The 10,570-nt window shown below is 38.2% G+C and overlaps 2 protein-coding genes across 2 annotated transcripts; both read right to left on the bottom strand.

The window, feature by feature from the left end:
• Positions 1–419: 419 nt before the first annotated feature.
• On the bottom strand, positions 420–2,895 carry LOC132955708 (peroxiredoxin-like 2A). The gene is made up of 5 exons (XM_061028670.1): positions 2,540–2,895; positions 2,290–2,381; positions 1,467–1,607; positions 1,120–1,284; positions 420–827 (listed from the first exon to the last, which is right to left on the bottom strand). The coding sequence occupies exons 1-5, from the start codon at positions 2,688–2,690 to the stop codon at positions 720–722; spliced, it is 657 nt and encodes a 218-aa protein (XP_060884653.1). The 5' UTR covers positions 2,691–2,895; the 3' UTR covers positions 420–719.
• Positions 2,896–3,518: 623 nt separating this feature from the next.
• On the bottom strand, positions 3,519–9,913 carry LOC132955912 (protein IWS1 homolog). Its single transcript, XM_061029004.1, has 8 exons — positions 9,813–9,913; positions 9,512–9,666; positions 6,132–6,233; positions 5,037–5,429; positions 4,592–4,819; positions 4,291–4,440; positions 3,783–3,854; positions 3,519–3,632 (listed from the first exon to the last, which is right to left on the bottom strand). Exons 2-8 carry the CDS (start codon positions 9,656–9,658, stop codon positions 3,519–3,521), a joined length of 1,206 nt encoding a protein of 401 aa, XP_060884987.1. The 5' UTR covers positions 9,659–9,666; positions 9,813–9,913.
• Positions 9,914–10,570: the final 657 nt, after the last annotated feature.

Genomic DNA, 10,570 nt, shown 5'->3' with positions numbered 1-10,570 from the left:
TTACATTTGCAGAGTTTATATTTAAGTTGATCCTTTCTTCGTAATCAAACATTACAGATAACATAAACATAAATCAACATTAAATGCAGCAGAACCTTCATGATAAATTTACTAGTAAGAGATAAGCAGCAGAAAAAGGAAACCATTTTTTTGCATTACACACCCTCAAAGTACTCTTGTTTCTATTGTTGCTTGAGATGTATGAGAAAGTATGAAGTGTGACTTGAACTTTATGACGATACAGTTATTACTGCAAAGGTACAAATTTGGGAAAATGTGTCTTTTTTTTTGCATGACATGAGGGAAGATACTCACAGTACTAAATGTGGAAAAGACAGGAAACAGCCCCACCCAGAAGAATTTAGATAAAAGTCCAACATCTGAACAACTTCCTCCAAGCAATGAATAACAAGAAAAACTTTAGCGCACAGAGAAAAGTTTTATTTGTCAAAGGTCTAGAGTCTCACCTCCCAAAATAACAAAATAACAGCATCACTGAGTAATAACAGGAAGCCAAGTGTTAGACATCAGATCTGCTTCCTCTTTTGAGTTTAAAGACAAACCATCATTAACACACTCAGATCCTATTACTACAAAGTCATACTGCAAAATGCATCCTGAGACCAACAAACTCACATATCCAATCTACAAACAAACACTTTTCTCGTTTTAGTCTGGACTCGACATTCGATCTGTTATCCACCAGCGATAAAACTGTTCTATCTGTATGGCCGGAGCTCTTGTGATATTCTCCTTGCAGCCCAGAGGACGTGTTCAAGGTCGACTTTATCTCCAAATTCAATCTCTCTGTGCTCCAGAAGAATCCCCTGCAGGAGAAAATCAAAACAAAGTGGGTTTGTTCTACACAGAAAAGGAAATAAAAGGGGCTCAAGCTGTGATTTTATATGAATGTGAATCATCATTTTGTCATTACAACTGATAACAAAACATTTATCTGCACAGCAACTTTCATACCTAAGACAATTAAAATGATATATATGAATGAAAATGAGTAAACAGAATAGAAAAACATAACGACTAGATCAGTTTGATAAAAATAAAGAAGACAGTATTGACGTGTATTATATGATGGTGTGCAGATGTCTCTAAAGGTTTTACCTGCTGTCCTTGACCAATGACAAAGACCCCTCCAAGTACGAAGCCCTCTCCTGAGACGTTTCCAAAGAATCCGTTCCTGATGGCCCTGAAGCTGTTCATCCACACACCGACACGCACGAACCCCAGGGCACCCATCCTCCGCTCACGGGGTCCGTAAAACCGCCTCTGCCCGGGACAGCAGACAAACAAGCAGCTTTGAATCATTCATGCAGATCTAAACGGATTCACCACAGAGCATCAATGACTTTTTCCACTTATGAAAAAGGAAAATCTTGGCATCATGAGGGAGCTGATCGAAACAATGTGTCGATTCATTTCAGAAAGAAAAAAAAAAAAAAACTCCCCACCTCTTCGTCTAAGAAGATCTCCCCCTTGAAGTAGGGTCTGAAGTTCTGGATCTCATTGCCGACGTCCTCCTTCACCACAGCGAACAGAGGGACCCCGAGCTCATCCAGCTGGGACCTGAGAGAGGACAGCGCTGCGGCCTCCTGCAGGCGATAAAGACATAAAGAAGATCAGCCGGAACTCAGTGACATGAGCTGTGAATACCAAAGCACATCAACACATACAGGATGCATGATTATTCTGTGTTAATTTATTTAATGTCATCAGTCTCTGGGAGGGTTGTTTCATATTCAGCTGGACAATTTATTACTGTGTTTGTGGAGGTGTCTCGTCTAGTTGTATCTGCCACCGTATCTATTTCCTCCCATTTCTTTTTCCTGTTGCTGCCAAGTGTATAGAGAAGAACCGTTATGTTTTCCTTTTCTTTAAATTATCTTCAAATGTTTTTCTCATTGCAGCAAGACGTTGTTTAAACCCTGCACAACTTTTAGGTTCCAGTGGAGATCCAGAACTTTCCCCCAAAGATAAAGTTGGATGTTGGGTAAATATTTATGAAAGATGTGGAAGATTTTAAGGTTTCAAATAGTTGGGATGGTGCAATGATGAAAAAAAAACATGGAGTATGGGATCTTAATATTTAACTTGGTGTTAAAGCATGATCTTACAAAAGCTTCATAATAGCAAAATAAGTATTTATAACAAAAGGTGGGGGGAAAAAAATAGGGAAAAGGGTGATAATGAAACTTTTCACGATATTTTCTTTCTCCATACTAGACATTTCAAAAATAATGGGAGCTTTGCCAAACTGCAGCTTTCATACATTACCTCTCTGCACAAAAATCATCCAGGTCTCCTCACTGCCATGATGACAGCTCCAGAGTTCTGCCACAGAGATCTGGCTTTCAGGGTTCTTGGAGCTGAGTGAAGAAATCAGGCAAAAGGGTGTCAACGAGTTGAGCAACAATCTCAATGCTGCAATCCAACAACACAATGACTCGTTTCAAACATCCTTCCAATGGCCTGCTCCAACACAACTTCTTACTCGAGAGATATAAAACAGAAAGTTTGGACTCACCTTCTTGCAGAGTTTTGAGCTCAGTCTCCTCTAAATATCTCAGAGTTGCCATCAGCGGAAGAGTCAGAAACCTGTCGGTGAAATAATTCATAACACCGGTGATCAGTCCGCCGATTGTCGCCACGGCGTTGGCGATGAGTTCCGTCGCCATTTCTCCTCTCCTCTTTTTTTTTTTTTAGTAGAAATGCATCATCTTCTTCCTCTACAACAGAACCCCTCTCTGTGGCTGCACAGCTGCTGACATCGCATTTAAACTCCAGCTAAAATAGATCCTCCCAGTTGTTTTGTTTTTTTTGGGACCGAGATACTGATTACATCTGTGTCTGCTCAGTGACGCAGTCAGCGAGTCTGCAGCGTGAAACAAATATTGACTATTTTAAAGTACAGAATTGTGTGTTTGTGCAAAAAAAAAAAAAATTGTACCTCCCCCTCCTTCAGTGCAAAGGTCAGGAAGGAAAAGGCAATCTGCACAGTCATCCAGCAAAAATATCTCACATGTTGCAAGCTTACACAATTAACACATTTGTTTCATAAAGCTTGGCTGTACTGTATGCATGTTGCAGAATCTGTCACACTACTAACATGATCTTCACACAGATTTCAGCCCAGTGCTCAGATAAGGTTAAATCAGACACATCACAATTAAAGATCAGAGAAGCTAAGATACGAAGTGATAGAAACAAGTGATGCATGTTTATTTTTTAAAGTTTAGACTTATTTATTTGCACATATATATCCACCACACTACATATAAATTCTGGTATTATTTGACCTTCATTGGGATCATTGGACTGTTAAACAGCACGGATTTAATCATCAAAAAGCAGAGAAATAATTCCTTTACAACTAAAACTATAAGAAATGAAAAGCATCTCAGCATATCCCCTTTGTTTGTGTGACTTTATTAACATTTTTAACAGATCATAAATCATTTGTCATATCCACTTGTCATCAGCTGGCCCACAGAGTCTACCTTCTCCTAGTCTTCAGATTCCTCTTGAATAGTTCCAGGTCTCTCACTCTCCGCTGTTACATCACTGTCAGCTGGAGCAGAGATATCAGCGGCCTCACTTGCGCGTCGATCGTCCGTCTCCTGAGAAGATAAAGTTTGTTAAGAATTTCAAAAATCACAGTTTCCCCTGCATGGCTGACTGTGTACTGCTTCTTGTTTCTCAGCTCAACATGCTCGGCCTCCTCTGGACTATCTTTACAAAATTGTGCAAAGACAGAAACACTGTCAAACCTTTTCCTCGTCCTGAAGAGATGGAGACACTGAATTCTGCATCTCCTGTCCACTTTCTGTCATCGACTCAACCTATTATGGAAACAGTGTGGTGTAGAAAATAAGCATATGAGTTAGTACTGAAACCAAAGCTTTACTATCACATACAAGCAGCAAATTAATGCACTTAAGAAGCTTAAACCAGCAAATCTTTTGCTTGAAAATGACTCAAAATGCTTGGTTCTTGCAGCTTTTAGATGAGTGGATCTGCCTTTCCTCAGCCTGACTCCTGTCTGTATTTTCCTTTCCTTCATTGCACACACACTATCTTCCTTTATCTTCCCAGCTGATGTCTTCTTCCTCCGTCTCAATGCCTTTGTCCTCTATCCTGTAATGTATATCCTCAGCTCTCTTTGTCCTAGTTTTCACTTCTACTTCGATTTCCTTCCTTGCTCTTTATCCTGCAATTCTCGCGTCTTTAATCTGTGAATGCCGCCGATCAAAATCAGCTGAACTGTATTTTCATCACCTTCTCTGTGTGTTCAGGGTCAGGAGTACGAGGGGTCTGTTTGTCGTGTTGCTCTTCTGTTTTGTTTGTTTGTAAGTCGTCAGCATCTGGGCGGGGAGTCGAGTGTAATGCTTCAGTCTGCTCAGAGTCAGTGATAGGTTGATCATCCACCTGCAGTGACAGATTAACACGTAATGTAAACATTTTAGTATTATGAATCTTAACGTTTTTTAACTCTGAACTCTAGATTCTTCATTTGTTAATATGGATTAAATCCTTCAGACAAAGAGTTTTGAATAAAGCTAATCGAGTGTGTCGTCACCTTTTCCTCTTCTTGGTCAACTTCACTCTTTTCCTTTTCGTCTTCTTGATTGTCACTTGGATTCACCTCCGTCGTCTCTTCTGCTTCATTGCTTCCTGGCTCGTCTTCAGTCTTTTCATCAGGCTCCTCTGCAGACTCCTCTTTCAGGTCAGAAAGGGAAGAGCTGCTGGCCTTCAGAGGTTTCGCCTCAGGCGACTCTGGATTGGTTACTTGATCTGTAACCTCCACCTGGCAGACACACCATCAGCTTGAACTATTTGAAATTACTGGATGACTATTTTCACACCACAGAAAAGCAAAACCATGCAGTAATAAAAGCACCATAACCCTAACCCTAACCCTGCTGACAAAGATTTCAGAAAACAAAACCAGAGAAGTGATTTCAAGAGATCAGGAAGGATCCACCACCAGAAGCACACAGATGTAAGATCTACTTTTTTATCACCTCTGGCTCATTTTCCTGAGCTTCAGTTTTTTGTTCATCTCTATCCTGCTTGATTTCTGGATCAGAAGCGTCTTGTTCCTCTTCTGTTCCAGGATTGTTAATTCCAGGAGCTACTGTCGGTGCTGGTGTGGATGGATCAGAAGCGTCTTGTTCCTCTTCTGTTCCAGGATTGTTAATTCCAGGAGCTACTGTCGGTGCTGGTGTGGATGGATCAGAAGCATCTTGTTCCTCTTCTGTTCCAGGATTGTTGACTTCAGGAGCTACTGCTGGTGCTGGTGTGGATGGATCAGAAGCGTCTTGTTCCTCTTCTGTTCCAGGATTGTTAACTTCAGGAGCTACTGCTGGTGCTGGTGTGGATGGATCAGACAGCTCTGGAGGCTCCTGCTCAGGGATCTGTTGATGTGATGATGTTGATAAACTTTTGAAGGGTCTTAAATTTCATGGTAAGAATTCTAAGTGAAATCCAAATGGTTTTTTTTTGTAAGTTTGGTACATTACAGCGACGACTTTGCTTTCCTGGACCTTCATCTCTTCTATCTTGATCTCATGTTCCTCCTAGCACTGGATCTTTGCTCAGAATGAACTTCTCAATACAAGGAGGAAGAACTCTGCATCATTCACTGACTAAAGACATAACGCCATAATAGTGAATTAGTTTTACTGAACCTTTGTAATCAGACTTTAATGTTGCTTTCTCCGGAAAACTCCTGACATTTTCGGGATGAGCTGCATGTGTGAACGCAAATAGTCAAATTTATTATTCCGACTTTACCCGAACATTTTCCTGCCAGCCCTCCAGTAAATTGTGCATGTGAAGTAGGGGTGAGCCAAGTGAAAATACAGGATTGGAGGGGAGATGACATGTATATGCTGCGACTTGTGCGCAACCTTATAGCGCTTGATCAGGAGGAATTGCTTCATTATGTTTTCAGGGAAAGTTTCCCCCTGTGAGGGACGTGTGAACAACCAACTGTGGAAGATTGCATGAATATTTCTAGAATTTTTAGAGGTGAATCTGTGAAAACAGCCCAAAGTTATATCAAACAAAGTCAGTATTATTTGAAAATTGGATACTTCATTAGACTCTTCCACGACCTTACTGATCCTCTGCTCCTCGTCTTTGAGCGTCTCCTGATGTAACCCCTCCTCTCCGGCTTCTGCCTGCTCCTCCTCCAGGAGCGACATATTAGCTTTTCTCTGCAAAATAAAATAAAAGCATGTTACTGTGACTTGTTCTGTCTGTGACACACCGTATAAGCAGGTTTGATATATTCACAATATCCACACAAGCTGTAACATATTTAACCCATTGACCTTTTAATACGTATGACCCTAATGCGTTTACAGTCCCGTTTCTGTGTTAGCAGTATGTGGATGTGAGCTAAAGGTGAAAGGTCTTTGTTGTCATGGCCTCACTAAGCTTGGTGGCTTTATAGGTCTCAGCCTGAGGAGCTTAGGCCGTCTAAGTCTTCGTCAACCTATTGGAGATCAAGGCTTTGAGGTTGTAGAAGAGGGAGTTGAGAAGAGAGCAGAAGTAGATTTACTTAAAGGAGTTTAACAGCTAGTAGCCGTAACATGAGGAGTTATTCTCCTTAAGGTGGCTGGGGTCATATTTTCCAACATCATTATAACCATAACTGCAGAGCATTCATGAGAAACACATCTGATGAGCTATTTTTATATCCTGTGGCCACTGGGAGAAGATGAGCTGACGGCATTTTCTTAAAATAACCTAAAATAAATAATAAAAATGTTCTTGATTTAATGACAGTTTGGCAACTTGGTTGACTTGATAACTGCTGAATATTTTTTATCATCATTTATTCTTCATTTTGTTATTTCCGACACGTGAAAATATAATAATTTTATAAATATTAATTATTGAGGTGTGGAAAAGTGGTAGGATTAAATAAGTTTTATACTTCTCCCTACTCCTTTTCAGGCATATCAACTGAATGTAATTTGCTTTTTCTTTTTTTGTGAAATAATTTGAACATTGTTTTTTGTTTATTGTATTTTCGTGCTTTTCATTTTGTTTTTGTATTTTTTATATATTTGATTTTATATGATATGTCTGAAATAAATTTAATCAATCAATCAATCAATCAATCAATCAATCAATCAATCAATCAATCAGTATCTACATATTTTGCTGCGACAGTAAATATTATAAATATGCTCACAAGATGGTTGCTTACTTTGTCTGATTTGCAGATGACTGTTGATTTATGAAAGCTTTTTATTTTATTTTAGAACTACTCTATAGGGTTTTTTCTTGTATGCCATGTGAATGGTATTACCTGTGTGTTAGTTGTCTGTTGAGGTGAGCTTCAGGTATAGCTCACTCAATGTTTTATATGTGGCCTTGTGTAACTTGTTTATTGTATATAGTGTTACATGTTGTCTTGTTGTGTGTACATTAACTTTACTTTAGTAGGTTATTGGATACATACTTTCACTAATACTTGTTTTTGTAGCTTTTAGTGATGTTTGAATTTTTTTTTTTTTTTTTAGGGAGCCTTTTATAAAATCTGGCCAGGGAGAACAGATGAAAATGAGCCTTTTGGCTAACTCTGGCATATTTACAAAAATGTTTATCAATATGCAATGTCCCTGTAAAATAATAAATAAATAAAATATTTTACTTTAAAAAAGAAAGTTTTTTTAATGGATCATGGATCAAATCATCCACCCTTATATTTAATTTAATTTAATTTCATATTTGATTTATTTGCTCATTTCAGTGTTTGGTTTCAACACAATAATACACAACAAAAAATATTTTCTCATAATGCTGAAACACTGTTCATGAGCAAACAGGAGCAGGAAGAAGAAAACTTATAATACCTGCCCCCCCCCCCCCTTTTCCTAATAACACAAGATACTGTTACAGAATAAGATGGCTAACCTGTTGTTTTCTCTTTCTTTCACAAAACAACAAATAGATCAACAATCAAATACAATCAGTTAGATTAACTCAATACATTCATCATTTCCCAGAGCCTTTTCTTTATACATTCTTTTAAATTGAATGATACTTGAGCAGCATTTTAAATGATTATCGAGATAATTCCATAATTTAACTCCATTTACTGAAATACACATACATTTAATTTAGTGCGTGCAAATGGACTTTTAAATATTAAATCTCCGTCTATGATTGTCATGATTTGGTATTATTTAGGTTTGTATTTTCAGTGTTTCTTTATGTTCTAGTGTGTTTGTTTCATTCTTGAGTTCTGTGTGTCTTCAGTGTTTCATGTATTTTATTTTTGTAGTTGTCCTCAGTGTTGTGTCCATTCCTTCCTCTGTGTGTTTCCCTCCAGTGTTGATTGTCCTCATTGTCTTCACCTGTGTCATTAGTCTCACCTGTGTCTATTTACTCTCTGTGTTTCTTCCCCTCTGTATCAGTTCATTGTATGCTGTTTCTATGTCGTTTGTTGTATGTTGTAGGAATGTCAGTTTTGCTCGTGCTCCTCTGTGGCGCCCTGTTTTAGATCCCTGTGGTTTTTGTTGATCTTTTGAAGTTAAGTTTTGTTGCCGTTGGCCTTTTTGTTTAATTAAATATTTTTGGTTTCTGCACTTGGGTCCACCTCCCTTGTTTTCCTACCGTTCGTGACAATGATCCTCCTCATTAGATGTAAATACAAACAACTTCTGTACATTCTCGGGTTATGATCTATTTCTAGCTTTAAACATGACTAACGATGTTTTCAAGTGAACTAGATCCTGAAATTTCAACACGTGAGCTAGTAAACAGTCTGTTAGTATGTTCCCTAACGTTCACTTTGTTTATAAGTCTGATCGCTCTTTCCTGTAACACAAACAAAGGTTTAGTGTTGGTCACATACGTGCTGCCCCATACCTCATTGCAATAAGTGAAATATGGAAGAATAAGCGAACAGTACAACATATGGAGAGAAGCAGAATCCAAACTGTCCTTTGCTCTGTACAAAAGACCAATACATTTACACAATTTTCTCTTTACGTATTCTGTGTGAGGTTTCCACGTCAGTTTTTCATCAATTGTGACTCCCAAAAATTTGGCTTCAGAAACTCTTTCAATGAGAACACATCGTTTACAGACATGCTGATGTGTTCCTCCTTTTTTTTTCTATTTCCAAAAATCATAAATTTAGTTTTATTCCAGTTCAACGATAATTTATTTTCATCAAACCACAATTTCAGTTTATCCATTTCACACACTATAGTCTCTGTAACGGACTTCTAATCGTTTCCTGAACAAAAACAATATTTGTGTCATATCCAGGTGTTTTATTTTTCATATTGTTGTAGCCTATTTATCTCTGGTGGAATATCTGTTGTCTTTGATTTTGTCTTTGACTCTGATTGTTTATAAGTGAAGTCTCAAAACTAACCATCCTGGCTGTAGAAAGCTCAGGAAACGCTGCTTTCTATACACAGTGTTGTGTAATGCTGCCCCCTACTGGCGACACAACAGTACAGCAGCTCACCTGCGTCTGGTGCTCCACGTTTTCGTTGTGCTTGTAGAGCCAGTGGGCGAGATACAGGATGGGGTTGACTGGACGCTGCTCGGCCACTTCAGCCAGTCCGTCTGCCAGACATTTCCCCAGGTGTCTTTTCAGATACTCAGAGTCCATAATAATGTCTGCGTGGAGGATTAAACACAAATAAAATAATGTTTAGCTATAAAGTAAAATATTATTATTCCTGTAGCGAGTGATTAATAAAAGTTGTTTTGTCACAGTATTAACCAAAATAACACGAAGACAAGTGCAGAGTAACTGCCAAAACAAACCGTTTTCACCGAGCGTCCGGATGTAGCGGGTGAGTCTCCATGGTAACGGTGTCCCCGTCAATAATGTTCCCCCCTCGTTCTTTTTACGATGGTTCCTATCGTGAAGTCAATATTTCCACTGAACTTTTAAACTGGTTATGCTGCCCTCTTGTGGTTGTACTTGCAGCAAATTTTTAGGCAGCCACAAAACAATTACTTGATACTTTTATAAATTGCTAGGATAGATATTCTGAGATGTGTTTCTTTTTCCAGTTATTTCAACAAAGAACATAATTTTCTATTATAGTATTTTTTTATTCAACTTATGTTTGATTTTTAACTTCTATTTTTATTTTTAATAATTATATTCCTGTTTCCTGTTTTCTTGAGCTGCTGTAATGCAAAATCAATAAAGGTGATCTTTTATCTCTTTATCTTTATCTTCATATTTAAACAAATCAACATTTTTTTTTTATTACAAATGAACCCTACACAAAAAAAAATCCTTTCATTAACCAGTTTTTTCTGACAAAAGAAAAGGATGTCCTCCTCTGACACATTTTTAAAAATTGCCTCCCTAGCTTCTTTTGTAGGAAAGTAAGGGAAAGGAGCCAGATTCATCATCCGATAACCCTGTAGACAACTTTGATCCTGAGCTGTCACAATTATCACAACCAGGTCCCTGACCTCAACATTTATGGCAGTAATCACGTAGCGAATTAACAAAATAGTTTCTCCTGCTGACTAATTGATTGTGTACAAATCAAATTGCAAA

This window comes from Labrus mixtus, chromosome 21, assembly GCF_963584025.1.
Source record: "Labrus mixtus chromosome 21, fLabMix1.1, whole genome shotgun sequence".
Classification (NCBI taxonomy): Eukaryota; Metazoa; Chordata; class Actinopteri; order Labriformes; family Labridae; genus Labrus; species Labrus mixtus.
This window is presented reverse-complemented; position numbering and strand designations above follow the sequence as displayed.

Excerpts from the sequence above, each read along its gene's own strand:
- LOC132955912 (XM_061029004.1), bottom strand. The coding sequence starts at position 9,658 with ATGGACTCTGAGTATCTGAAAAGACACCTGGGGAAATGTCTGGCAGAC. Across the intron at positions 6,234-9,511 it reads ACGTGGAGCACCAGACGCAG|AGAAAAGCTAATATGTCGCT; the intron begins GTGAGCTGCTGT and ends TTTATTTTGCAG. Across the intron at positions 5,430-6,131 it reads AGGAGCAGAGGATCAGTAAG|ATCCCTGAGCAGGAGCCTCC; the intron begins GTCGTGGAAGAG and ends TCACATCAACAG.